Source organism: Trichomonas vaginalis, chromosome III (genome assembly GCF_026262505.1).
Source record: "Trichomonas vaginalis G3 chromosome III, whole genome shotgun sequence".
NCBI lineage: Eukaryota > Parabasalia > Trichomonadida > Trichomonadidae > Trichomonas > Trichomonas vaginalis.
In genome coordinates this window covers 1,383,098-1,409,736 of record NC_067205.1, presented here as the reverse complement: position 1 = coordinate 1,409,736, position 26,639 = coordinate 1,383,098, and the positions used below count along the sequence as shown (strand labels likewise).

Sequence of the window (26,639 nt, the reverse complement as noted above, 5' to 3'; positions counted from 1 at the left end):
TGAATTTGGCTCAACTTTTAAAATTATAACATCCATATCAAATCATAAAAGCAGACAAAAATTAAAGCCAAACCTATCGGCCAATTTTTTTTTGATATTTTGATTTTTGAGGTATACTTTTAAAAGTGGATTTAAAGCACTTATGAAAAAACATTAACTTCTGTCGTTATGATTATTGATTTAGACAATAATGATTTTAATCTTTGATTATCAAAACACTAAAGTCATCTTTTTAACATTTGCTTGGTAGCATTAACTCAAGTCTAAAGTACTATTTTATGTGGCACTCTTAGAATTTTTGTATTCATTGTACACGCTGAAATAGTACCATTAAAGTTATGGCGGACTTTCAAAAAATAGTTTGGTCACCTTTGGGAGATCTGAAACTTAAAAATTATTTTTGAATTTTAATATGATGAATGTAATTGTGATAATATGTAAAAAAGTAGTGGGGCTTCCAGGCACTTCGTGCCCTCTAGCCCCGAAGATGTTTAGTATAAATGAAGTTTTTATTCGGAGGGCTTCCAGGAGCTTTTCACAAATTATATATGTTTTCATGTTTTGTCACTTTTCTGTCACTTTTCGGGTAAAAACATTTTTATTATTATATATAAATGAATTTTACAAAACCACCGTTACCGTTCTTTGGAAATAAGAGTAGATGTAAAGATATTATATTGAGAGAACTTAAGAAACTACCGAATGGTCTAACATTTGTAGATTTGTTCGGTGGAAGTTTCTATATATCTCATTTATGTCATACCGTATTTCCTGACTCAAAGATTATATGCAATGACTTCGACAACTATATGGACCGTCTCAAACATATTCCAGACACAAACAATATATTGAAAGAGTTAAAAGAAAAGATACCTATAGGTAAGATGGAACGTATACCATTAGATAAGAAAAATATTGTGAGAGAGGTTTTGAAAAAAGCAGAATATATAGACTGGAATAGTATATCTGCTAGACTATTATATAGTGGTGCTATAAGAGTTCATGACATTGAAACACTTATGTCAAAAGTTTTATATCTTAACTATACAAATGTTTTCAAAGAGGACATAGAAAAATATATTGAGGGTATAGAGTTTGTGAGATGTCATTGGACAGATTTGTATGAAAAATATAAAGACAAGGAAAATGTTTTCTTTATAGTGGACCCGCCGTTCTATAACACATGGGATTTTCAATACCAAGTAGACTGGACTTTGAGAGACTCTTTAGAAACTTTAGACGTTTTACATAACTGTCCATGCTTTTACTTTACATCCGATAAAAGTGGTTTGGAAACCGTTATGAGATGGTTAGAGGACATACATGACTATGAGTTTATATATGACAAGATAGAATATGAGAGAGGTCCTATAAACTGGAGAAAGTGTCATAACAAAAAATTTTATTAGTAAGTAAATGTGGTTTGAAATAGGACTACTTGTTTTAGGTTTTTTCCATTGTGTCATTTATTTATTTGACGTGGCAGAAAAGTACAGAGAATATGAAGATGAACCAATGCCTGCAAATGTTCAGTATATGTACTCGTAAGAGATATTTTTATCTAATATTAAATGGACGCACAGAACTTAGCGAATGCACAGCAACCTGGACAACCAAACCCAGAGAATATTCCAAATGAAGTTAGAATACAAACTGCAATGGCAAACTATGGTCAAGTGCCAACAGATGTACAAATGCAAACTGCCATGTCAAATGACGCTGCGTTAGGCTTACCACCATGGTATGCAAATATGAGATGGAAAGAGTTTTATACAAACCCTGAAGTGGGATATAAACAACTCTATGCAGATGACGCGAACACAGGAGTTGACCCAGAATATGTTTTCTACCAGAGGAGAAACAGAATGTATGAGCTCCAGTTAAAGAATGCTATGGAACTCAACAGGAAACGTAAGAGACTAGGCGGACATTAGATTTTTACATATAGTAAAATGGGTTTCTTCAGTAAGATAGGAAACTTCTTTCGAAATGTTGGAAGAGGTATATGGAATGGAATAAAAACCGTAGGAAGAGGAATTTGGAACGGAGTCAAAAATATTGGTAAAAGAGTAGGTCAGTTTGTTGGTATTATACCTAAAGACCCTGAACCAGAAGAACAAGCCCCTGTTATACAACAGCCTGAACCTGCACCACAGTCTAGTTGGCAACCAAATCCAACACCTCAACCGTATTAAAATTATATTTTTACCGTTCGATAGTAGTTGTATATGAAACTAAGTTCTAAGTAAAACGCGTGGTATAATGGAATTATTCTCTTTCTTCCATCTGTAGTAAACCATACTTGAAAGTCTGAAATACTTCCACTTGGTGGTTCATATAGCTTTGTAGGTTTTTCGTAAAAGTCATTTGCCAAGCATAAAAAAGAGTTTTGAGCGCCAGAAAATGAAGCATGAACAATAATAGCAGCTGGGTCGAAAACATCTTTAAATAAATATGGTTCATCTCTTGCATATCGACTGTAAATATTTGCTAAAGGAAGTTCGACTTTCTGATTTAACATTCTTTGCAAATAATACCATGACATTGCAGTGAATTCTGTATATATTTGTTCGTCTTTCTTTGGATTGTCTTCGTAGATTTGAAATGACACTTGTGAATTTTGTTTGTCATATACAATTCTCACATAAAGTGTGCTCTCGGTATTTGCATATTCATCAGCATATTTTGCATAACATGAATTTATTTTATCTTCTATATTTTTTAACGCAGTCTGTAGAGAAGATGAAAGGTCAACTTGTATTAGCTCAATTTCTTCCCACATTTTTCGTTTCCCTTCAGATATATAATCTATATGAAACCTTACAATAAATGGAAAACTTTTATCTTCTACAGACACAAACTTCATTCTACGAAAGCCAATAGCTTTTGTGACAGATGGGTCTCTTAACCATCTTAATGGGTAGTCAAAACGATAGCCTTCATGCTTTACGGTCTCTGTCTCAAACTTTTGACCGACATTAGTAAAAAGTTCATCTAATGGTTTAGTTGTAGCAACTCTTGAATTTTCTTTTCTATTGGAAGCATATTTTATCTAGAATAAAAATGTCAAATGAAACAGCGTCTATGAGAGAAATACAACACAACCGACAACTCATTATGCAAGCTCTAAATAAGAACACAACAAACTTTTCAAACTATTCTAGAATCTGAGTCATTGAAAGAAGGAAACTTAAAACTGACATTAAACCCAATGACAGATGAGTTTCTGTTTCAAGACAATAAGAACCATACTGTCTGTATAAATCCAACAAAAGGAACTTTAAACGAGAAACCTATAAATGAACTTCTTTTGAAAGCAGATGTTGACAACAAAGCTGACAAAGAGTATGTAGACGATGCAATAGCAAAAGAAGAAGAAAGAGCTAACAAAGCTTATGCAACGAAAGAGGATGTTGAAAAGAAAGCTGACAAAACATATGTTAACGATGAGTTAGCATGCGTGGCTAGTGCGTTAGTGAAGAAGGCAGATAAGGAATATGTGGATGAAAAAGACAATGAAATTAAAGAAAGGGTTGACTGGTACCATGAACGGACAACAAAGATTTTAAAAACGAAAGCCGATACAGGATGGGTTTCAGGATGTTTAGACCTTAAAGCCGACAAGAACCATACACATACCATTGCAAATATTACAAACTTACAAGAAACCTTAAACAGGAAAAGTGACGTTGGACATACACATACCATTGCAAATATTGCAAACTTACAAGAAAAGTTAGATGACAAAGCTGACAAGAACCATACACATACAAGTTTTACAACTGTTGCTATAGAAAATATTGCAGGAACGGTTGAAGAAACTGGTGGGGATGTATTAGATTGGAAACCTCCTAACTTTCCAGAAGGTTTAACATCGGATGACGACATAACGACGATGAGAAACATTAGATGTAAAGATGTTTATGTCATGAAGGATGAACATAATATTAAATTCACTGCTCAAGATTTATATGACAAGAAAGCAGACAAAACAGAGCTTCAAACATTAAAGACAGAAATACTTCAAACCATTTACCCGTTGGTTCTATTTATACGTCAATGAACTCTACCAGACCAGAAGTAGTACTTGGTTTTGGAACTTGGACTCAAATACTCGAAAGTTTTTTGTATTTGCACACACTCCAAAGAAAACAGGTGGAAGTAAAACGATATCTGTCGACAACTTGCCACCACATAGTCATTCTGGTACAACAAACTTTTCTGGCGACCATAGCCACTCATTAAGAGACCACCCATTATACAACTCAGAGTATGAAGCTGGCTATGACGTTTTATCTCCAGATTATAACCATTCAGCAAAAAGACTTTTCGACAAACTGAACCAGGAGGAAACCACCAACATACTTTTACAACAACATCTACAGGACTAGGTAAAAAATACATGCCACCTTACATGACAGTTTGTGCATGGTATAGAATTGCTTAGTCGTCATTTTCAACTTCTTTAGCATATTCGTCAGGAGTTGTCTTATATTTGTTAGGAACTGTCTTTGAAAGTATACCACCTTGAACTTTGACAAGTTTTGAAACGAGGTCTGACAATAGTCGTTTTATCTTCTGCTTGCAGTCTGTACATTTTGCCATGTTTGCCTAAAACTTCATAATATTCTCTTGTATACTTTCTTCTATTTTTACGAACACGAATGTGAGTACCTGTCGAGTTCCCATTGTTGTCATAGTCAATAGTATTTTCATATGGGTCGCGTTTAGGTATTTCTATTTTTACTTGTCACCTTTCTTAAGTTTGAAGCCTGGCATTCTTTCTTGTTTGTCTCTTTTGACTAAACTATTAAATATATAGTCTTTCTCTAAGTCGGGGTTGTTTTTCATTTCTTCGGGGGAGTGGTTTCCCAAACCTTTTTGTTTACGGTTATTGTAAATATTTAAAACTTGTCTCATCTTTGCCATGGAGAAGTGTCTATATTTGTCGTCATATGACATTTCATTTGCTTCACCACCTTGTGGTTGGTTTAAGTCTCTTAAGATTTTTATACAACTGTCAATGACACCAAGAGCAGAATGGTTTTGGTCGACAATGAAATATTGGTTTACATTTTTTGAACGCAGATAGTTTTTAATATCGTCTGATTTGAAAGAACTTTCACAGTCAGATGTCAGTTTTGTTGGATGGTATTTGTCAACGAATATTGTCAAAGCTGCTAAGACATCTAAAATATTTTTAGACTGTAATGGTATGGCTTCACAGTATCTTGTGTTTTGACCGACAAATATTAGCCAGTATGGTGGTCCATCTTCTCTATACCTCGGAATGTTTTCCAAGATATCCATAAACCAAGCATTTGGTGTTGAACTAAAGATTTTTACCATGAGTGCTTTCTTTGTTGCCTTAGAAACATAGGGGTCCTTGTTTGAATTCGTCATTTTTAACCCATAAGAAATGGGTTTATTTGGCGCATTAGCAGGAGTTGCATCCAGATTTTTGCCCGCAGTGGGAACACTAGCCAGAGGTGCATTTGGAATTGGAAGGAAGATTTTGAGTACATTAGGTATACTTAAAGAGAAAGCACAACCTATTATACAAACTGTACAGAAAGGTTGGGAGGTAGCACGAGATGCAACAAATCTTATTCCAAATCCTGAAACAAGAGGAAAAGTTCAAGGATGGATGGACAATGTAGGAAGAGAAGCAGGAAACTATTATAACAAAGCAAATGACTACTATAACCAAGCAGGGCACTATATGGACCAAGGTGAAAGATTCTTTAACAGAGGATATAACCATGCACAACAATGGGTAAACAACAACCAACCGCAACCACCTCAAACGTGGGGAATGTAAATTTTTTTACTGAGATGAAATGAACAATACAGCATTGAGACAAATGGGTTCAAGATGGATTTGTCGACTTCCAGCAGTTACACAACCACGTGTTTGTCAAGTTCTTCCTATACCTCAGGAAGTTTTAGACCGACTTAAAAAACCTAAACAACCAGTTGAAAACAAACCAAACTAAAATTTTTTACTGAGATGAAATGACCGAAGAAGTTGAAACGGTAGATTTGACACCACAAACAAAAAGTTCAGAACCATTGTCAAAACCTGTCAAAGAACTTACAGATGAAGAGAAAAATTCAATAATAGAAAGTGCCAGGTCTGGAAATACAAACCCTAACTATAAAGTCACTTTTCATAGAAATGGAACGGCTAGTATCTCAAAAAAGAAACAGACTCTCACAAATAAAATATTGAAGTCTGAAGGAGCTTTCGAGACAACAGATGGAAAAGTTTACTTCACTGACCAACAGTTCATTATAGAACATCTCATTGACTTAGAGTCGAAATATTCTAAACTTTACAACAAACACAAAAAGTTGAAAGGAAAACAAAAACAAATGGCATATGATATTTATGAAGATGTTGACGACACAACTGTTCCTGCAAGTGAAGTAAAGTCAGAGGAACCGAAAAGTGACGAAAAACCGATAGAAGAAGAAAAACCAAAAACTGAAGATAAACCAAAAACAAAGTTTAGTTTCCAAACTAAACCAAGTCAACCTTCATTAGCTGGTATGGGTTGGCGTCAAAGACTTATGGCAGCAGGCGGTTATGTAAAGTAAAGAAAAAAAACATATTTTTTTATTTTTATAAAAATGCCCCCATATAGAATGGATAGAAAATCTGCTAGAATAAAAGCAGAGTTGCAAAGATATGGTTGGAGAGTTTCGAAGAAGTTTAAATATAGGAAGGGAAGACCCATAAAAGTCTATGACAAACTGGCTGGTCTGACCTACGAAATGGATTTGGAAACAGCACGTGCCAATTATCCAAACAGACTAGAGAGGTTAGAAGAAGAACGTCTTATGGACATGCCTTTCGATGTTAGTGAACCTCAAGTTGAAGGACACGACGGCTTTGCCAGATTCTACTGGAAACATGACGAACAATTGCATCCTTTGAGAAGGAAAAAAGGAAAAGGTGAAGACACACATGCTCCCATGGAAAGAACAAGATATGCATATGAAAAGTATCGTGAAGTTAGAAGTCAAATTACATCTGGTCGAACCTTTACAGTAAACTTTGACGAAGGAAAGAACAAAGAAGGCTTCATGGGAGTACTTGCTGCCATACAAGATGGAAATAAGAAAGGATACAATCTCAGATTGACCATAACAGATTTGGATGGTCACATTTACTATGCAAATGGCAATGAACAAACAGCTGCAAAACTTCTTGACGCTTTCAAGACTACAAAGAGAGAACAAATGGTTGACTCCGACTCAGACATTTTGAATGCGATTGAAGGAATTGCAAGTGTCAAGTTCGAATGGTACCAACCTAACCCTCAAGCAGTCAGACAACATGCTGGATACTTCCCCTTCATAAATAAGTCTGACATTGACTTGACAAGGTATGGAATTTACAATTCAATTGAAAAAATTGTCAATGAACCTTGTATTCTTACATGTCTCAGGAACTCTGGTCTTGTTACAGATGAGAAGATGAAGTATCTTGAGTCATGTGTGAAGACAAGGTACATTCTCAGAGGTCAATTGTCAAAGATTGCACCGTTGGCAAATGTCAATATCCGAGTCAACATACCTACAGCTAAAGGTTCTTCACATGACGACTATGTTGTTGACAAAGACTTACCATGGTTGAAGATTGCAATTGTCCACAACCACTTCATGTTGAACGAAAGTCTTACAAACCCATTGTTCGGAAAAGGCAAGTGCAACATTGTCAGAGCTGTAAACATTCTTTTCGAGAAAGGTTTGTTGGAACCAATTCCAGATGACAAGCTGACAGAAACTTTTGTACCAAAAGACGAAACAAACTTTTCATTGTTAGCAAGACCAAAAGTTGTTCCAGACAAAGTTATAGCACAAAAGAAGTACACTGTTCCAAAAGGAGTTGGATTGTTCGGATACCAACCTGAACCAGAAGAACTTCCAATGAGGTTGCAAGAACTTCAAGATGCTATATAACAAACTTCCATTGAGACATCCAATTGACGTCAAATTGTATTGGAGAGCATCGAGTTAGGTCAGAAGGTTTTATATGAAACAGGTTGCTTCGACGATGTTTATGAGATAGCAGGCGAAGTTTCTCAGAAGATAAGAGACTCACTTGAATTTCCACGAACTGGACCCATTGGTTGCGACAAGTTCGACTCAGATGAAAAGATATACTATGTCGACCTTAACGCTGCATACATGAGGTTCGTCCAATATATCCGACTGGAATTCCAAACGAAGATGGTGAGTTCCCAGGAAGGAACTATACAGTTGGAAAAGTCATACAACAACTGTATGATATTAGGAAAGCTTCAAACCCCAAACTTGCAATGACACTCAAATTGCTTATGAATTCGACATGGGGATATTCCATTAAGAAACCTCAAGAGATGAAGAGTAAACACTATGAGAAGGTCGACAACTTTGTTGAAAGGTTTCTCCCTTTTGTTTTGAAATACGAATTTACTCAAGGTCAAGGTGGCTTAGTAACCACAGTAAAACCTATTGTCGAACATTGGTCCTATCCTCAGTTCGCAAAGGCAGTCCTTGACAACTACAACAAATTCTTCTCCGAAGTCAAATCCAAAGTGAAGGTTTACTATGAGAACATTGACGCACTCATGACGAACGAAGAAGGATACAACAAACTCATTGAAATGGGAATGGTCGGTGAAAAGATGGGTCAATTCAAATTGGACAAAATTTTCACCGAAGTTCATGTCCTCTCCAAGCGTAAGTACTGGGGTGTTAAAGAAGATGGCACAGAAATAAAACATTGCATGAAATAAAAAATTTTTATATTCCTTCCTAGCTAATTTCCGTTTAATTTCATGGTCGCCCTCGGAGTCTTTGAATCGGACAGGTCGAGTTACACCATTCTTGGTCTCAAACTCATATATAACCTGTTTGTTTGTATTTTCGTCGACTATGGCACGAGACACGAACATTGACCAAACGTACAAAAAGTGTCATTTCGGATGGTCAAGCAGCCAATCGCATTCGAGCACTTCGAAGAAGCCTTACGTTCCAAGGAAGAGGGTGTCTGGTGCAAGGCAGAGGGTGTCTGGTGCAAGGCAGAGGTCATGAGACTCTACGAGCAGTACATCCTCAATGCCTGGGAGGACAAATCGTCCTTGGATTGGCAAATCTACCAACTCCTCTGGGACGACCTCCTACGCAACTGGGAGAACGAAAGAGTCCAATTCAAAGGTCGGGAACTAATTTTGCAAATTGACCTTAATTTCACATACTTATCCAAATAAACACCTAAATTTACTTGGGGTTTCCCCCTAAAATAAAATTTTTTTACTCTTAGAACCACTCGAGGTTCTCCTTACGGTTGTTGAGCTTGTCACCGTCAATGTGTCTGACCCTCGTCTTCTTGTCTGGATTTGGAACCCATTGAATTGCGACAAGCTTGCCCATGGAAATTGAACCGCGATTCCGAAGGTTAAGGTTCAAGTGTCCCAAGTTGTTGAGGACTGGGGTAAGAACCTTGCCTGTCTCCTTGTTGCGGATTTTGTATGGGTAGGGTTGGGAAATTTCATAAGCGTCATCGGCAACAAGGGTTGCCCAAACTTCCTCTTCTTCGTGTTTCTCTTCTTCCTCTTCTTCCTCTTCTTCCTCTTCTTCCTCTTCTTTGATAATACCTTCGGCAATTCTGTGTTCACGAATTACGGTGTTGGAGGTTCTGTCCTTTCCGAGTACCTTCCAGATGGCGTCTATCTCTTCGAAGAAACGGTAGATGAGTCTGGCAAGGTCTCGGTTCTCTCTCGCGTAAATGCGCAAGGTTTCCGTCAAATCATTCAGGCATTTCTCATTGGAAGCTTGGTTCATGAGGACATCGGCTTTGAGCTTGGTCATCTCTTCCATAAGACTACTTTGGAGAGTCTTAACGGTGTTTGTCAGATGAGCTTTCAAATTCAAAATTTGAATTTGAACTGGGCGCTTGTCTGGCAACATTGAAAGGACATCTGCCATTGTGTTCGGCTTCGGTGCTTGTTCGGACATCGAAAAAATGAAGTGGTTTGAGAATGACGGTTTTACTTCAAAAAGCTTGTTATGACGGTTAAGTCATACAACAAGTTTAAAATAATATCTTGTTCTTCTTCTGAACGTTTGTTGTCTCTTCCGATAAAAGTTTCGAACATGAGAACCAAAAAAACGTTTTTTGAGATTGCGGAAGAGTTCAGGCAAACGTTCATATTCTGGATATGTTGGGAGCAGTTCAAAACATCTGAGCTGACTTTCGGACAAAATTGGGACAATGTCAGAAAATTCATCTTTGGTCGGACTGCTTGAAGGTAAGTCCCTTACATGTAAGTAGCTCTGGTAAAGTCTTCTCATTTCTGCTAACTTTTGGAGTATAGCTTCGTAGTTTAGAAGTTTTAATTTTAATTGTCTTATTCCACTCTTTACTTCTAAACGGTAAGTATCCATGAGGTCAAGAGTAGCTTTGGTAGCTTTAAGTGGAGCTATCTGTTCCTTGACTTGTGCAATTTTGGTTGCAATTGTGGTTTGAGCTCCTTCAAGTTCGCCGTCTATGTCGTTCTCAACGCCTTCAACCATGGCTTGAAACTCTTCATCGGTCCATTGAGATTGGTGTGGGACGAATTTAACTTGCTTCATTCAAAAAATGAAAAAAAATGTTTTTACTCAAAACGTTAAGGTTGACTGAACTGGTTGGATGTCGCCTTCACAGGTTATGTAGAACGGCTGACCCGAGAAGTGAAGGAGAGACTGAATTGCCAATTTCATATGGGGTAGGGGGTTCTCCTTGTTTGGTATTTTTATCCAAGGACGTTTGTTTAGGAACTTAACAAGAGCTTCTCTTTTGGCGTCCTTTATGTCGTCGTAGGCTGTCCCGTCTGGTATTTGAATTGGAATTCCAGTCGAAGTCTCGAGCTGAAGTGTAGACCTTCCAGAAATACTGGTGAACTTGACCTTGGGCTTCATTACCCTGCGCAAGTACTGCTTAACAACTTCATTTATCTCTATAAGGTAAATTGCCTCGTCAAATCCTTCTGGCATTCCGAGTCCTTCCATCCGACAGGAAAATATTTTCCCGACAACTGGAAAAAATTTTCCCGACAACTGGAAAAAATTTTCCCGACGACAGGAAGAACTCTTCCAGTTGTCCGTCCGTAAACCATTCAAATTTTCGAAAATTGAGAACTTTTGGTCGAACTTCAGAAAAAGTTTTTCCTTCCGACAGGAAAGGTTTTTCCTTCCGACAGGAAAGGTTTTTCCTTCCGACAGGAAAGGTTTTTCCTTCCGACGGTTAAGCCACAAACAGATGTCCGACGTCCCACCAACCGAGCCCATATCCCAACCAGAAGAACCGAAAGCTGCAGAACCACAACAGTCTCCTCAGCAACCTCAGTTCCAGCAAGTACCTCCGATTTACTACCAATTTCCACCTCAATGTTACTACCCACTACAAGGCTTCCCGAACTACCCTCCTCCTCAGCCTATGCCTTACTTCCCCAACCCTTGGATGTTCCAGCAAGCTCCACCCCAGCAATTCCAATCTCAATCCAAGAGAGACCAAGACTTCGAAGAAGCTCTGAACCGTTTACGCAAAGATTATGCCACAGCCCCTATGGAAGACGACAGGCTCTCACTCTCTTCCCTCAAATCGACCGATTCGACTCGTACCACAGATTCGGTTCGTGACCGTGAAGACTACCTCAAGCAGTCTGAGAGACTCTTCATCCTACAACCATTTACAGTTGGAGCTCTCAAGAACATGCGCAATTACGAAGGTCAGACACCAGCTGGAGACCGTAAAACAGACGTACTCGCAAGAGCAGTCCAACTGGTCAAGACAAAGACTGAGATAGTCGACTTCATTCTTGCAGCTTGCCCATACAAGTAAAAAAATAAACAATTACGAGTTAAACTTTTTACTCTTTCTTTTCTGAGTTGTTTAGAGCTGGTTTCTCTTGTAGGAACCTTTCGTACTCTTCCATGGTCATGTAATTGCGAATTTGGTACGCAATTCCAGGTTCGTTGTTTTTGAACCTTACGTATGTAACGCTTCCATCCTCCTCAGGGAAGTAAGCTGCTAACATCTGACCAAGTTTTCTCGGTGACTCGGAGCTCATAAAAATGTCACTTTTTAAACGTTAAGTTTTTAGTCTTATTTTACCCTTTGTTTACCCTTTGTTTACCCTTTGTTTGTCAAGGTAGTATTGGAGTGCAATTTCTCCAAATTCTCTGTGTCGGAGTTCTTCAGCATTTTCCAAGGTGTTCCTGGAGAACTCAAAGAAGTTGTCAAGAACATACTGCCATGCTGCTCTTCTGAGTTCGTCGGTATTTTGGAAGTGTTGCACCTTCGAGTCTTCGGACATGAAAAAATAACACTTTTTCTATTAAACCGTTTACAATTTGAATTTTGTTGCTGAATTCGGCAAAAATATAATTTAGGGTAGATGGGTATATCTAACCTCTTTTCTACCCCGTTTTCTACCCTCATGAATTTGTCATGAGTTTTATACAGAATTCGGCAAAAATATATTTTAGGGTAGATGGGTATATCTAACCTGTTTTCTAACCTCTTTTCTACCCTCTTGAATTTGTCATGAGTTTTCCCGAAATAAAAAATAAAGTTGGTTTTTTTAAAAAAATATTTTTTTATTTTTATTGTAAGAACATGTTAGCAACAACAGCACCAAACTCGTTAGTCATGAACCCAACTTCAATGTTAGTAGAGATGAAAAGCTTCATTCCTTCTTCATATACTTTTGAGACAGAAATCCAGAAGATAAAGCAAGAACTTTTAACAAGTAATTTAGACTGTAGTGCGAAAGATGAAACAAATGAACAGTATCTTTATGAAATGCAGGATATTATTGACCATTTACCCAAATTGCCTGAAATCCAACAACAAAAGCTTACTATTCCAGAATTCGATGAAATAGAAGTCAAAGCAACTGACTCAGTAGAAATAAAGAAGTTCATACGTAAGGTTAACTATGAGTTTCTTGGATTTCATTGCAACCACAAAGTCATGGACAAAGATTGCGACATGGTATATAAGAACATCTCTGACATATATAAATCTGAAGAGTTTAAGACCTACGACAACTTTGTTTCGTTAGTTGCAAAATGTGTATGGCAGATAAGAGATAAAGATAAAAGAGGTAAAGTATGGAACGAACAGATAAAACCAGCAACTTTTGAGTTAAAGAAAACCATTGACGCCTTAGTTGTTTTAGCAGGTCAAATTTCAATGTACAATGCTAAAATGAACCCACAATGTTCAAAATGTAAAGCAGCAATTAGGAAATATAACTACTCCGTCAAAGAGATAGAACGTATGAGAAACGACTATGCTGACTTAAAGAGGGAGGCAGAGAAACCAGCAGAAAATAAAATGGACATGTTAGAATTTCTGAACAAAAACTATCCAACAGCTGACGATTTCCTTCTATCTGACGTCAAGAAGAAATATAAAGAGACTTTCGGTATCGTTAAAACTTTTGACATACTGACAGAAGAAATAGAAGCTACGAAATTGTTTAGAATTTCACGAATTCACAATGTTTACCATGTGAAACGGTTATAAAATAACTGGGGTAGAAAAGAGGGTAGAAAAGAGGGTATATCTAACCTTCTACCCTAAAATATATTTTTGCTGAATTCCGTATGAAAATTCATGAGTAAAATAATTTTTAGGGCATGTGTCAAACCGTTGAGTTTTCACAAAATTTTAAAAATAACGTTTACCATGTAAAACGCTTATAAAATAACTGGGGTAGAAAAGAGGTTAGAAAAGAGGTTAGATATACCCATCTACCCTAAACATTATTTTTATTGAATTCAGCAACAAAATTCTGAGTAAAATGACATATGGTTGCTTCCCTCGGAAAACCGAGAGAAGAACAGCGAGTAGTGAAAAAACCCTGGTCGCCAAAACTCTTTATTTTTCAAGCTTGACTTTTTACAATTTGAACTTTGTTCGCGTAGATGTGAATTCTGAAAGAAGTATGAGGGTCTTGTATGACTTTGTACTTCTCCCATAGTTCATGTCTGTCAAACTTACCTGCCATGGACTCTTTCATAAGTTCCATGAAATCGTCTTCGGACAATCCAGGGAAAAGTATGATATCAGTAAGTATTCTTTTAACATCCTTACTTAAACTCTTTGCTGTCTGTACACAAATGACAACTGAGATGTTAAAGTGTCTGAGCTTCTTAAGAATTCGACACATGTCTTGTTCTCTGTTCTTTAACAAAGGATGAGAAGCAAAGTCATCTAAGATAAGAAGACATCTATGAGGGTAAGTCTTCCAATCGTAAGATTGCAATTTCTTCGAAATGTATTCTATCTCTTTCTGTTTGTTTCTGAAGTGTTTCTTCTCTAATATTCTCTGCATTTCCTCATTTGGGTCTTTAAACTTCGAATTGACATACTCATTTATAGCATTGTACTTCAAAACTCTTCTTTGGTACTTCTTTATCCAATCTAACAACTCAGTATCCTTTATACATACTAACTTAGACTTCTTTATAATATCTTTGAACGAATTGACGGTTTGGTCAAATTGACCAGAAGTACTACAAATAACAACTAACTCATAGAATGGGTTCTTCTCATCTAGTTCTTGTTGTTGTGCAGCCATTTTAAGATAAGTGAAAGTCTTACCCGACCCAGGTGGTGCAATTAGACCTGTTATACCATTCTGAGCAAATAAGAACTTGTCATGTATGGGTTTTATCTGAGCATTTTCTAACTTCCTCTTGTTCTTGTTTAAAACATTCTCAAATTTCTTGTCAATGTCAGCAAACTTTTTTTCTAACATATTTTTAGAAAAATTAAAATTTTTATCTTTTTGAAAATGTCTAGCGATTTCGCTATCTATATTCGAGACAAGCTTTTTGACAGCAAAACATCTGTCGACCATAAAATCTTACATAGTGTAAACAAGAAAGGTGAATTTGTTCTAAAGTTCTGTTTCTGGGAATATGACAAGAACCATAAAACATTAGGCAGAGAAGTCTTAAAATTTGTCAATGACAGACTTGTTGACAGAGATGACGCCGATTGGAAAGATGAAGTCCAACAAAAGTTCTTAGAATGCAAAGAAGACACATGCGCTGTTCTTGAAGATGAAATAGAAAACAGAATAGAAGAGCTATTAAAGGACAAAGACTTTTACAAAATATGGTTCTGAGAAGTTTGACATAACTCCACCAGAAAAGAAGAAGAAGAAAGAAAAGAAAGAAAAGAAAGTAGAAGAAGAGAAGAAAGAACCTGAACCAGTTCCAGAGAAAAAGAAATTTGACATGTAAAAATAAAATTTTATTTTTAGAACATTTCTGGGTCAATGTCAATGTTCTCTTCCTCTTTAGGAGCAAACACTGGCTTAGACTCTAAAATCTTTTTACCCAATTTACCTTGAACTTCAACTATCTTAGACTCATAATATTCATAGTCGTCTGCTTTCTTTGGTTCATAAGGTATAACAAGTTTGTATGCTTTGCCTTCTTTAAGGTTTGAAACCTTCTGTCAAAATTTTCTTTGACTGCTAACAAACCTTCTATGTCTAAGTCTTCAAATTTCGCACCATTTTTAGTCACAATAGCAAACTTAACTGGTTCGATGTTCCAAACTTTGTCAAATGTAGACTTTTCAAAATGGTAGAAGTAAACATTCAAATAAGCGAATGGGTCTAGTTCTTCTTTAAGTCCTGACATGTACTTGTTGACTGAAATATATTTCGTCATCTTTTCTATCGGATAAAAAAATATTTTTTTTAAATTTACTCAAAAAATTTTTCTTTGTATATACGCCGTTCTGAACATCTAAAAGACTTTTGACATTTGCCAAGAATGTACGTTTAGAAGCTGCCATATAACCATACTCTTGACAATATTGTTTATATGAATCGTACAATGACCTTTCATCTAAACACTCAAAGTTAGTCTCATCTATAAACAGTTCATATACACTCTTGTTTGCTTCTAACAATGTTTGTCTTTCTTCGGTATGTGGAATTTGTCTTGGATTGAACTTAGAAATATCTAATGTCATGAAATATGAGAACAAGTGGTTGTAAAAGTTAGGTGTCAAAGTTTCTGCTAAGTCGTCAAAATATTCTGTATCTTGCATATGAGAATCTGACGTTCTGACAACTACATATCTTCTGTCAGAACTTTCTAACTTCATCGGAACGGCATTGTTTGAAACCATGATGAAATTTGCAACATTTTCACAAACTCTTTGGTCTTTATATTTTCTTTCAACAACTCCAACTTTGTCTGTTATAAGACTCTTCAAAGCATCTGAGTTCAAAACTTTTGTTGTATCTATACTTTGAAGTTCATTGCAACTATAAGTTTCATATTCTCTATTGAAGAGTTAAATTTACCGCAGATGTTTTCTAAGTTTGTCATATTCGGTTCGAATACCTTCTAACAGTTTGCACAAAATATCTGTAAAGAAAGTGTTCTTACCAGTTCCTTGTTTTCCAATTATAATGAGAGCAGTTTCATTTTTAGCACTTGGATGTTGTAAGATGTTTGCAAACCAACATAAGATATACTCATAGACTTTTCGTTTCCATTGCATATAATTTCTTTGACATGGTCTAACCAAGCTTCTATAATATTTTCTTTCCATTCTACTTGTTCGTATTTATATCCAGTGAAGATAGAATAGAAGTTTGGAGAAGGTGTATAGAACTTTATACCACGAACTGAAAAATCTTCTAACTTTGACAATAAGATATCCCAAGCATCTAACATCTTCATCCAACTTGTACGACTTTTATTTTCTTAAGTTTCTGTCTACATTCTTGTTCTGAAACTATTGTTGCTCTTGGTTTGTTAAAGACAACATCCCATTCTTTCATGACATAACATTCTGGGGCAGAGTCGACATAAATGACTAAACGTTTCAAATTCTCGACTGCTTTGTTATAGTCTCTAAATGGACACATATTTCTGAATGCTTGGAAGTCATAAAAATCTGAAACATCTATTCTGTACATTTTTATAAAAATAAAAAAAATATATTTTTTTATTCTTGACTTTGTTGTTCCATTTGTTGCATTTGTTGTTCTTGAGCTATTTGTTGTTGAAGTTGTTCTTGTAATACAATACTTTCACCAGTTGCATCTTCCAATTCGAAACTTTCTGCCGTCATTGACAAATACATAGGACATAAAAGTTTTACAGGAACAAAGTTTGCGTCAACTAAGGTTAAGTTTATGTTTGCTAAAGTGTTTGAGTTTACTAAAGCTGAAAACTCTGCATTCGAATGAACAATAGGCAAACCAGCAGAGAAAGTGTTGTTTATACGCATGAGTATCTTTTGGTCATAGTAGTTTCTGTCGACATTCGAATAGCACTTTGAACCTAAGTTTGAAACAATATATAAAATAGGTGTACTTAAAGTCAATGGAACAGACACCTTGTATGACACCTTTTCCTGTTATAGGAAACTGTTGGTAGTAAAAACCAGATATAAGTTTTGTATTATAGCTCATATCGTTTATAGTAAACTCAGTCGGACATCCAAACATAATGAAACCTGCTCTAGTTGCAGCACATGTTACATCCGTCCTTAAAGTATTAAATAAGTCAACAAAACCTGTTGGTGGTATATCTGAGTAAGTATCTTCAAAGAGTATTTTTTACCATTCACAACAACAAAGTCTTCTGGTGTCAAAAGAGCAAAACAGGCTTTAGTCGTCATCGTGTTTAAGGTCAGTTTACAATATCGTCCTTGAGGACTTTGTAAGTTTGTTGTTATAGAATTATATGACTCAGGGTTTTTAGTCGTAATAGTATAAACCACTATGTCTTCTGCCATTTACTTAGCAAGTAAATTTTAATGAAATGTTGTGGTCGTCAAATATTTTTATGACGTCTGGGAAACTATATTTTAAGTTCAACGTTTCACCTCCTTTCATAACGTATATCTTGTCAATGACATTATATGAAACACCACAGCAACTAACGTCGGTTCTATTTCTTTGATGTTTATATCGTCTGCCTCTGTCAAAAGTTTCAATAGTTCTTTCAAAACTTCATGAGGTGCAATGACATATGAGTTCACTTTTACAGGGTTGTGCTCGACCAAGTTTAACATTATACCCAAAGCTTGACAAATCTTCTCCTGAGTTTTAAGTTTGTCTTTAAGTTGTTGGTAGTCGTTTCGAATATCTGCAACAGAACTTAAGTCTCTGCTAACTTCAGGGTATGTTGGTTGTTCTTTTACAGGAACTATTGTTATACCATCTTCGTCTTCGTATGGTTTCCCCACTTCAACATCTTTTCTTTGACATTGACAACAACACTTTGACTGTTTGTTTGAGTTGGTGAATTTAACTTCACATCTGCCACCGCCATTAAACCTTTTGAAACACTTACGCTTCTATTTTTCGGAAATGACATTTTACTTAGAATAAAAAGATGGACGTATTTGAGTATCTCTTCGAATTGAAGCAGAACAAAGTTTACACACACAAACAATACAAGTTCATTGACAGAATAGTTCTTTACAAACAATGGAAAATGTTATAGAATAGCAGTCTTTGCTGAACCAAAATATTTTCATAAAGCAAAGAAAGTTGGTATAACCGAGATGGTGAAAGTTCTTGACGTTGACAAAAATATAACAACAAAACTGACCGATATTTCTAAAGGTAAGTTTATAATACAATTTTATGTCAAAACTGGCGTACTGTCAATATTTGACGGAGAGAAGTCAGTTCAAGAACAACTTACTGACCTGCTGCCAAAATCTGCTCGATGGAAGCTGTCGTTACCAATCTGAGGAGCCCCAGCAGGTTTCATCGAACGAATTTCAAAAGAGCATCTTCCGTGAAAAGTGCTATTGGTTTTGTAAACTTCTTTGCTTTCAATTCATTGGACCGTCTCTGTCACCAGTATATTGTATTTGAACTGTACCAACAGTTGAAATACCACCCATAAAGTCTTCTGAGTCAGCAAATGGAATGCCAAGCCAAAAGTTTGAACGGTCTCCATTTGTATATTGAGTTTTTTGACTCCTGTATGGTCCATACTTTCACATATGGCATAATAGAACTTTGCATTTCAGGGTTAATGGTTGTTGTGAAGTTGTTGTTAAAGTTCATAGCATCTAATGTCAAGTTGTATGACCTCATATCCTCAACTGTAGAATATTCTTCTCTTGGATAATATTTGCCATCTATGTTTATATGGTATTTAATACCAGGGTTGTAGAAACAAGAATAGTCATTTATAGTTCGTCTGAACAGTACAAACATAGTATCTGCATGTTTCATTGCAGTTGTTAAAGCAATATCTGTTCTTGCACCTGGGTCAGCACTTTGGTTTCCAACTTCACCTGCAAAGTCTTTGACAGATATTTGGTGTATAGGGAACATAAGTGGAACTGCAATATATTTGGCAGCTAAAGCATTTGAAATATCTGGGTCCAACATATAGACTGCAAGTCTGCTTTCTATTCTCTTGCATTCAAACTTTTCGCATGTGAACTTAACTGGGTCCCAAGCAGTTCCAGCAGCATTGAAATAATAGTTTACTTCAGTGTTGAGGTTTGAGAAACCAAAGTCTAAGTCAACTTTGTCTTTGCAAAAGTCGGCGAATTGGCTCCACAGTTCCAGCTACAGTAAGAGTGAATGGGTCTTGTGTTGGTGCAATGACTAAGTTATTTTTGCTTGGAGTAAGTTCGATAGAAATTTTTCCTGCCCAGTTTGGCAAGTATCTTAAAAACCTGAAGATGAGGAAAGATGACAAAGGAACTCTAAGTTTCAGTTTTACTTTAGTGCTGCATTTCCATCTGAACCAGAAAGGTTAACATAAACTCCTGGAACGTTAGGGTCAAGTCTTCTTATTTTCTCAATAGTTGCATACTGGTCTGTTTGTTCTCTAGCTTGTGGTTGTACTGAGTTTCTCAAAGCGAACCATTCATAGTTTGCCCATGTTACTGTTTGAACTAAGTCAGAGTTAGAATATATCTTATATCCCATGAAAACTTCTGGAGCATATTGGTATCCGACATAGAAAATTCCATTGCAACCTTTCTTGTCAGACAACTTGGCAGAAGGTTTTATTTCAATGTCTTGTTCCACGTATAAGAAAGAGTTGTCAATAGAAATTATATGAAACCTGTCGCAAGCAATATCTACTGTTGTTGAAGAACCTTCTCCAAACTCACCTACGTTTCCATAAGAAACAGCAGTTGTATATTCGTAAGTTCCAGGAACTATTTCTGACCTTCTAATGGCATTGTCGCATTCGTTATACCATTCGGAAACATTTCCATTCATAGCATCCAAAACTGTTGGCGTTATATTCTGAGCGGCGTACATTTCATATGAGTAAAAATATAGAATAGTTGGATTTATATGTCATAATAGAACCCACGTGGACCAAGCTTTACTTTCTTCCTGACTGAGTTTTTAACTCTTCTTTTTCCTTCATTGCCCTCTGCTTGAAGTTGTTGCATCTTTGCATTATGTTCATCTAGTATGTTGCAAATTTCCCATGTCCTTTTTGCCTTTTGGCTCTGGTCGCCCATCTCAGGTAACCTATATCCTAGAAAGAGTTTGTCATAGTCTGTATTTGAGTCTTCGCGTATTGTTTGCATGACTCTTTCCTGAGTTTCTGGTTCAAGCTCTTCAAACAGTGCCTGTCCATATGGAATAAGCTCGTTTCCAAATATATGTTTTTGTAGCCATTCTGGTTTTCTTTCCATGTTACCAACTATATCTTTTGTGAATGGGAAAGCTTTTACCCAATCTTTCAGTCTTGCGTCGTTTATTTCTGTAGTTGGTTTTATTTTGTCAAGGAACATGTTTTTCAATACTAACATTTCATTTGGTACTGTCCATTTGAGTTTTCTTAAATATTCATCCCTTCTCGGTTCATTGTCTGCAAAGTAAGTTTTTATGACATTTTGTAAACTTTCGTTTGCAAGGTCATGTACAATAGGTTCTCTTCCTTCTCCCTCCCTAACTTTCTTTCTAAACTCTTCACCAAATATACCATCTCTATGGTTCTGTGTAGTTCTTTGAGATAAATGTTCTAGAACGTCAGGTGTTATATTTCCATCAGCCATGTTCATTTCATACTGGTCCAAAATATCTGCATGTTTCATATCTTTCAATGGCATTAAAGCCGCGCTGAAAATACCAGCTATATCTGGTTCACCATTGACTTCCATTGCGTCTACAACTTCTTGGAATTGTGGTTGTAAGTTTATGAACCACCTATCTGGATTAGCTTTATGACCCCATCTCATTGTAGTTCCATCGTCTGCAGAAACAAAAGTAGGTTTGTTTCCATCTTGGTTAGGTTCTGAATGAACTTTAAACAATGTTTCATTTCTATATGTTTTCTTGAAATTTAACCTTTTATTTCACCGAGTTCATCCGAAGATTGAACGTTAAATGCTCGTAAGTAAAAAGGGTTGTTGTATTTGTGTACATTTTCTTTCAGTTCTTCCATTCTATGCTGAATATTTTCATCTGGTTGGAGTCTTTTGTATGTCGGCAAACATTTTTCGATATTCTTCTACTATGTCAGCCGAATTTTTTTTAGACTCTTGGAAATATTCCATATTCTCCGCATACTCTTGTTGAGGGTCAAGATTTTTCGGCTGTTCCAAATCTTCATCTAGTTCTGTGAAGTTAGTTTCCAAAGGAGTGACTTGTTCGTTTCCTTCAGGCTCTTCTAGCTGTTGTTGCTGAACTATTTCTTCCATGTCTGGTTGTATCTGAACTATTCTTCCTGTGGAGTTTCTTGTACCTCATCTGCTGGCATTTCATATATTCCGAGACCGTTTTCAACAATTTCCCTATCTACGTCATCCGCATTCATAAGCTTTTGTTCTTTCGTTCCGTCTCTATTTTTTACGCGTTTCATGACGAAAGTTGAATTGTCATTTAGCTCTGACATCAAATATCTCGGAGTAAATTCCATGTCATTTGGATGATATGCTATTAAATCATATCCCTTAGCGAGCTTGTATTTTCCAGGTTTGAGATTATATCCGTTTTGGTGCTGAGCCATAAAGCTAAATAGGTTCGGGTCAGTATTTCCATCCTTGAACTTTCCAATAGCTTCTTTATATCTGTCACTAAAGTCAACAGTATCTGGGAAACCACACTCTTCTTTAAGCATTTTTAAGAATTCTTGGTTTCCTTGTTCTCTACTTCTTTTATGTCCTTGCTCTGTTTGTGGTGTTGTTGTGCAGGGTTTTGAACTGTTGGTTGCTGTGCTGGTTGTGAGGTGGTTGTTGTGCTGGTTTTGTGTTGGTTTTGGTGCATGCCTGTGTCTGTGTCCATGTGACGATGTAAATGTTTAGGTAGTCCTGGTGCAGGTGCTTCTCTTGGAGGGTTTGGTGGTATATAAGTTCCACCAGCTGGCACATATGTTCCATCTGCAGCGTAATGTCCTACCTGACTTTTCGTTTTAAGAAAGCATTTACTAGGTCTGTTTTGGTCTGTTGTAACTCTTTTTCTTGACTTTTCACAACAGTTGCTCTAACGGCGTCATAGGCACTTTGAACTGCCTGTCTCGTTGCTGCATCTGTTATTTTCGTCATATTTTGTGCTACTTCTCTTAACTCTTTGTCGAAACCTTCAGACTTCAGTTTCTTTCCAGATGAGAAGTCGTTCACTTGTTTCACCTTACTATGAAGAGCTTCGAAAGCGTTCTTAAAGTCAGCATTTGTTAAAGCTTCATTTGAACTGTCTTCATCCGCTTGTATTTTTGTCCTTATTGACCCTATGAGTTGGGCTGCTTTAGCGTTGGCTTGGGCATCTAACCAGTCATTGTTAGCTTTTATATATTCTGCGCTTTTCATTGCCTTTTGCATGCTGCGTCGTTATTTTTACTTTCTTGTGCTAAGTTTTCATACTGTACGGTTTGGTTTTGCAACTGTAAAAGTTTTTCTGCCTTTACATTTGCTTCAACTTCTTTTTTATACTCATCGCTATCCATATATGTCTTCAGGGCTTTTTGTTTTATCTCTTCATCTTTCAGTATTTTATATTGAGTAGTATGGTTTTTCAAATTTATGACATCTTGTTCCATTTTTGCTACTTCTGCTGCTTTTTCTGACACTTTTTTCGCATATTCCTCTGTACTTAGTTCTTTCAGTTGTTCTTCTTTCTTCTTTTTCTCTACGTTTAACTCATTGAGTTTCTTTGTGTGTCTGTCATATTCTAGTTTCTTTTCGTTTTCACTTATTTGCTTCTGTATGTCTATGTTTGACTTTTTGACATCTGATATTTGATTTTTGAGTGAACTCAAATTCATTTGACTTTGAGGGTTATAGGCTGTTCCGTCTGCAGCTCCACCATAGCCTGCCATTTTCGCTAAAAGTGCCGCTCTTAAACCTCCACTCTGTGCACCAACAACTCGGTTTAAAAGCATAGGATTGCTTGACATTTGTTGCAACATAGTGGGGTCATTCAGCATTTGTTGTTGCAACTGTTGTTGTGGTGTCAGTTTTACTATTGGATGTTTCAATGCTCTCTTCCTCTTACGTATATTCTTACGTAGCTTACGTGGCATTTTAAGTGAAGTTAAAAAGCGGTTTTTGACAGATGTTTATATGACACTTTTTGTTCAGCACAAAAAACTACTCGGTCAAAGTGTTGACAGTTTTGTAAAATAACCGTCCTATCTCATTCTATAAGGGGGAAAAGGCTTCTCAAAGTATACTTCCTTGGAACGCCTGTAACTTTTCCTGTAGCGACGATAGACCCTTACTTGTCAGGACAAAGTTATACTATTTTGAGTGCTCTACAAAAAGTCAACGGCGACGACTCTCAAAAACCGTTGTGTAAAAAGTTTGACCGTTGGACAAAAAAGTATATATAGAAAACAAAAAACGTTTATAGTTCATTCAATATTTGAGATGGAACGGTTTGCCAACGGTAACTATTAAATAAAATAAAAAATAGAGGGGGTCTCCGTTGACGAAAACGGTTTATTTTAAACTTTTCTATGAGTAGTCCGAAAAAAAACAGTTCATTTTTGTCTAATGGAAGGAAGAAAAAGTGTCGCAAACAATTCGTCGACTACCTCTGCAGTTAAAGTTCCTACAACTTATGTCTCACCATTCTCAAAACCCTTACGACCTCCTATAATACCAAAGCAACTTCCTCATACAATTGCAAACAATTCGTCGACTACCTCTGCAGTTAAAGTTCCTACAACTTATGTCTCACCATTCTCAAAACCCTTACGACCTCCTATAATACCAAAGCAACTTCCTCATACAATTCAAGACAAATTGTCCAACAATTCAAGACATTCTACTCAAGAAAATACCATACAAACAAACGAAACAACAGATACAGTTGTACCAGACACAACAGGACAAGTTTTACAGTCTTCTCCAATTGCAAACCAATTGTCCAACAATTCAAGACAATCTACTCAAGAAAATACCATACAAACAAACGAAACAACAGATACAGTTGTACCAGACACAACAGGACAAGTTTTACAGTCTTCTCCAATTGCAAACCAATTGTCCAACAATTCAAGACAATCTACTCAAGAAAATACCATACAAACAAACGAAACAACAGAGGAACAACCAAGCGCGTCATCGATGACGACAAGGTCCCAGATGAGATACCTCGCGTTCGCGAAGCAATTTCAATCAGGAGATACAGAAAATACAGAAGAAAACACTACCATACCTGAACGTGTTCGCAGGCAATATGCTAAAAAAAGACTTCAACTCCTTGAAAAACTCAAAAACCAATGGGGAATTCAAGACGACACCGATTATTCGGAAGTGTTTCAGTCTGTTATGGATAGTTTGCAACCAGTTGAAAATGAAGTTAAAGACCCAGGTGTTCTCGTGGACTTGTTTGTTCAATACTTGCCTGTTACAGCAAACCTAATTGCACTACAAGCCATCGACCAATTTATTAGACTTTTCCCCAAAAATATGCAAACTTATTTGCGAAATGTGAAAATTGCTGAGTATGTCAGCATATATCCCCAATACCTACAACTATCTCGAAGAATTGGATGAGTATGGGCAAAGGTCCTTTTACGTATACTTTTTTACCAAACCAGGACAGTCAAAACGGTTATATTGTATACAACCTTTACCAGAATTTCAAGACAATTTCCATGTCATATCCACTATAGCGTTAGATACACCAGAAAGAGTTCCATACGGTGGCAAAGTTAGTATTTCAAGCTTCCCGAAAGCTACCAAAGGACATCCTATAAAATTGGCAGAATTCACTAATTCAAATTGCCAATTCAAACAGGATGTTGAGTTTGTATTCTTACACGATACCACATTCATAATACAGACACCTCCAGATGGACTCTACAAAGTATTTATAGCTGGACACGTAGCACCAGATGACGAAGAAGAAGTCGAAGAAATCCTCACCTCAGAGAGCGAAGAAGAAGAAAATTTCCAAGACATTCAAGATTCAGAATATACCGAATAAAAACTTCATTTATACTAAATATCTTCAGGGCTAGAGGGGGGCAGCCCTGGAAGCCCCACTACCTTTTTTTTTTTTTTTTTTTTTTTTTTTTTTTTTTTTATGTACATTACAAATAAAATATTAATTCGGAACAACGATGAGATGTGATAAATTTGATTCTCTCAAAAATCGATTTTGGAGTTTTAATATTAATTTGTATCTTATATGCATATAGGATATATAATAATTTTAAAACATCAAAAAGTGACAATTTGCGGCTAGAAAAAGTCATCAAAACACTTTTTAATGATTTGATTTAACATATGCATAGACCATCACTTTGATATTTAACTTCAATTTCCCGAAATGAAAAGGATTTGAACAAAAACGATTATTTTACGATCATTTTTTGTAAATTTTTTTAAATTGAGACTGACATCTCTAAAATCTTCTAAAAAATCCAAATATCAAATAAAATAATATCATTAAAATTCCTCTCAATTTAAAAAATTTTTATAAATTGAGACTTCAATCTCTAAAATCTTCTAAAAAAATCCATATATCACAAAAAATCACGATATTATTTTTATTCTCAATTTCAAAAATTTTTTTTGTACTGACTTTCTTTTTCCATAACAGCATGGCAGAAATTTGAAACGAAGTTTCAAATTTCTCAAGCTTGCATTCTGGGCACTTACGTGCCCAGAATGCTAAAAGGCGCGTAGCGCCGTCTCTGAATATCAAATTTATTATAATTTATGAAATTTCAAATAAAATTTATGAAATTTCAAATAAAATCGATCTGTTATAACACACTGGTGCATGACAGCCTTGTTATATATATAGTATTTAAGTGGGGAACTTTGATATTTTTTTCCACACCATAGTAGTTTCACTTTTTGCATATGAACTCTATATTGATTCTGGCTAGAAACTAGAGAAATTAAAAATTTTCAATTTTTGGCCCATTAAAAATACCTTTTTGAAAATAAAAAATATTATTATTAATTATGTGTTGTCTTTGACATATATCCATAAAATCAAGTGATTTGGAGTGATTGGCAAAAAAATCTTGTCTGGAAAAACTAAGATAAGTGAAACATGCAGGCAACATTTGGTGCTTTATGAAGATCATATATACTCTCAAACCTTCAAGCAATATATTCAAAGATCTTCCTTGTATCGAGTTGTTTTCATGTTCAATTTTGA

The 26,639-nt window shown here is 36.1% G+C and overlaps 17 protein-coding genes and 6 pseudogenes across 23 annotated transcripts, besides 2 other annotated features; 12 read left to right on the top strand and 11 right to left on the bottom strand.

Annotated features, from left to right (window-relative positions):
• Nucleotides 1–373: part of a mobile genetic element that runs on past the window's edge.
• Nucleotides 374–614: 241 nt separating this feature from the next.
• Nucleotides 615–1,432, top strand: TVAGG3_0620240 (annotated as a pseudogene). The gene has a single exon. A coding segment is annotated over exon 1 (818 nt).
• A 226-nt stretch (nt 1,433–1,658) lies between these two features.
• TVAGG3_0620230 (uncharacterized protein) lies at nt 1,659–1,934 on the top strand (the record flags this gene model as incomplete). Its single annotated transcript, XM_001316279.2, has 1 exon — nt 1,659–1,934. The coding sequence occupies one exon, from the start codon at nt 1,659–1,661 to the stop codon at nt 1,932–1,934; it is 276 nt and encodes a 91-aa protein (XP_001316314.2).
• Nucleotides 1,935–1,952: 18 nt separating this feature from the next.
• On the top strand, nt 1,953–2,195 carry TVAGG3_0620220 (serine threonine-protein phosphatase family; the record flags this gene model as incomplete). The annotated part of the gene is made up of 1 exon (XM_001316278.1): nt 1,953–2,195. One exon carries the CDS (start codon nt 1,953–1,955, stop codon nt 2,193–2,195), a length of 243 nt encoding a protein of 80 aa, XP_001316313.1.
• A 1,265-nt stretch (nt 2,196–3,460) lies between these two features.
• Nucleotides 3,461–24,017: a mobile genetic element.
• Nucleotides 4,755–5,310, bottom strand: TVAGG3_0620210 (uncharacterized protein; the record flags this gene model as incomplete). Its single annotated transcript, XM_051240333.1, has 1 exon — nt 4,755–5,310. A coding segment is annotated over one exon (556 nt), but the record flags the coding sequence as incomplete, so codon positions are not given.
• On the top strand, nt 5,420–5,821 carry TVAGG3_0620200 (uncharacterized protein; the record flags this gene model as incomplete). The annotated part of the gene is made up of 1 exon (XM_051240332.1): nt 5,420–5,821. The coding sequence occupies one exon, from the start codon at nt 5,420–5,422 to the stop codon at nt 5,819–5,821; it is 402 nt and encodes a 133-aa protein (XP_051086919.1).
• TVAGG3_0620190 (uncharacterized protein) lies at nt 5,841–5,996 on the top strand (the record flags this gene model as incomplete). The annotated part of the gene is made up of 1 exon (XM_001309164.2): nt 5,841–5,996. The coding sequence occupies one exon, from the start codon at nt 5,841–5,843 to the stop codon at nt 5,994–5,996; it is 156 nt and encodes a 51-aa protein (XP_001309165.2).
• On the top strand, nt 6,376–6,600 carry TVAGG3_0620180 (phage tail repeat-like family; the record flags this gene model as incomplete). The annotated part of the gene is made up of 1 exon (XM_051240331.1): nt 6,376–6,600. The coding sequence occupies one exon, from the start codon at nt 6,376–6,378 to the stop codon at nt 6,598–6,600; it is 225 nt and encodes a 74-aa protein (XP_051086918.1).
• TVAGG3_0620170 lies at nt 6,844–8,034 on the top strand (annotated as a pseudogene). Its single transcript has one exon. A coding segment is annotated over exon 1 (1,191 nt).
• TVAGG3_0620160 (DNA/RNA polymerases family) lies at nt 8,394–8,786 on the top strand (the record flags this gene model as incomplete). Its single annotated transcript, XM_051240330.1, has 1 exon — nt 8,394–8,786. A coding segment is annotated over one exon (393 nt), but the record flags the coding sequence as incomplete, so codon positions are not given.
• On the top strand, nt 8,976–9,260 carry TVAGG3_0620150 (uncharacterized protein; the record flags this gene model as incomplete). The annotated part of the gene is made up of 1 exon (XM_051240329.1): nt 8,976–9,260. The coding sequence occupies one exon, from the start codon at nt 8,976–8,978 to the stop codon at nt 9,258–9,260; it is 285 nt and encodes a 94-aa protein (XP_051086916.1).
• TVAGG3_0620140 (HNH endonuclease family) lies at nt 9,310–9,870 on the bottom strand (the record flags this gene model as incomplete). Its single annotated transcript, XM_051240328.1, has 1 exon — nt 9,310–9,870. The coding sequence occupies one exon, from the start codon at nt 9,868–9,870 to the stop codon at nt 9,310–9,312; it is 561 nt and encodes a 186-aa protein (XP_051086915.1).
• Nucleotides 10,315–10,626, bottom strand: TVAGG3_0620130 (uncharacterized protein; the record flags this gene model as incomplete). Its single annotated transcript, XM_051240327.1, has 1 exon — nt 10,315–10,626. A coding segment is annotated over one exon (312 nt), but the record flags the coding sequence as incomplete, so codon positions are not given.
• TVAGG3_0620120 (uncharacterized protein) lies at nt 10,694–11,043 on the bottom strand (the record flags this gene model as incomplete). Its single annotated transcript, XM_051240326.1, has 1 exon — nt 10,694–11,043. A coding segment is annotated over one exon (350 nt), but the record flags the coding sequence as incomplete, so codon positions are not given.
• Nucleotides 11,294–11,875, top strand: TVAGG3_0620110 (uncharacterized protein; the record flags this gene model as incomplete). Its single annotated transcript, XM_051240325.1, has 1 exon — nt 11,294–11,875. One exon carries the CDS (start codon nt 11,294–11,296, stop codon nt 11,873–11,875), a length of 582 nt encoding a protein of 193 aa, XP_051086912.1.
• Nucleotides 11,904–12,104, bottom strand: TVAGG3_0620100 (uncharacterized protein; the record flags this gene model as incomplete). The annotated part of the gene is made up of 1 exon (XM_051240324.1): nt 11,904–12,104. The coding sequence occupies one exon, from the start codon at nt 12,102–12,104 to the stop codon at nt 11,904–11,906; it is 201 nt and encodes a 66-aa protein (XP_051086911.1).
• TVAGG3_0620090 (organellar and viral DNA polymerase type B) lies at nt 13,010–13,567 on the top strand (the record flags this gene model as incomplete). The annotated part of the gene is made up of 1 exon (XM_051240323.1): nt 13,010–13,567. One exon carries the CDS (start codon nt 13,010–13,012, stop codon nt 13,565–13,567), a length of 558 nt encoding a protein of 185 aa, XP_051086910.1.
• Nucleotides 13,929–14,804, bottom strand: TVAGG3_0620080 (protein of unknown function, DUF4106 family; the record flags this gene model as incomplete). Its single annotated transcript, XM_051240322.1, has 1 exon — nt 13,929–14,804. One exon carries the CDS (start codon nt 14,802–14,804, stop codon nt 13,929–13,931), a length of 876 nt encoding a protein of 291 aa, XP_051086909.1.
• TVAGG3_0620070 lies at nt 15,311–15,729 on the bottom strand (annotated as a pseudogene). Its single transcript has one exon. A coding segment is annotated over exon 1 (419 nt).
• TVAGG3_0620060 lies at nt 15,765–16,994 on the bottom strand (annotated as a pseudogene). Its single transcript has one exon. A coding segment is annotated over exon 1 (1,230 nt).
• On the bottom strand, nt 17,024–17,492 carry TVAGG3_0620050 (annotated as a pseudogene). The gene has a single exon. A coding segment is annotated over exon 1 (469 nt).
• On the bottom strand, nt 20,360–21,076 carry TVAGG3_0620040 (protein of unknown function, DUF4106 family; the record flags this gene model as incomplete). The annotated part of the gene is made up of 1 exon (XM_051240321.1): nt 20,360–21,076. One exon carries the CDS (start codon nt 21,074–21,076, stop codon nt 20,360–20,362), a length of 717 nt encoding a protein of 238 aa, XP_051086908.1.
• On the bottom strand, nt 22,901–23,538 carry TVAGG3_0620030 (protein of unknown function, DUF4106 family; the record flags this gene model as incomplete). The annotated part of the gene is made up of 1 exon (XM_051240320.1): nt 22,901–23,538. A coding segment is annotated over one exon (638 nt), but the record flags the coding sequence as incomplete, so codon positions are not given.
• A 245-nt stretch (nt 24,018–24,262) lies between the features above and the next one.
• Nucleotides 24,263–25,451, top strand: TVAGG3_0620010 (annotated as a pseudogene). Its single transcript has one exon. A coding segment is annotated over exon 1 (1,189 nt).
• The last annotated feature ends 1,188 nt before the right edge of the window (nt 25,452–26,639 follow it).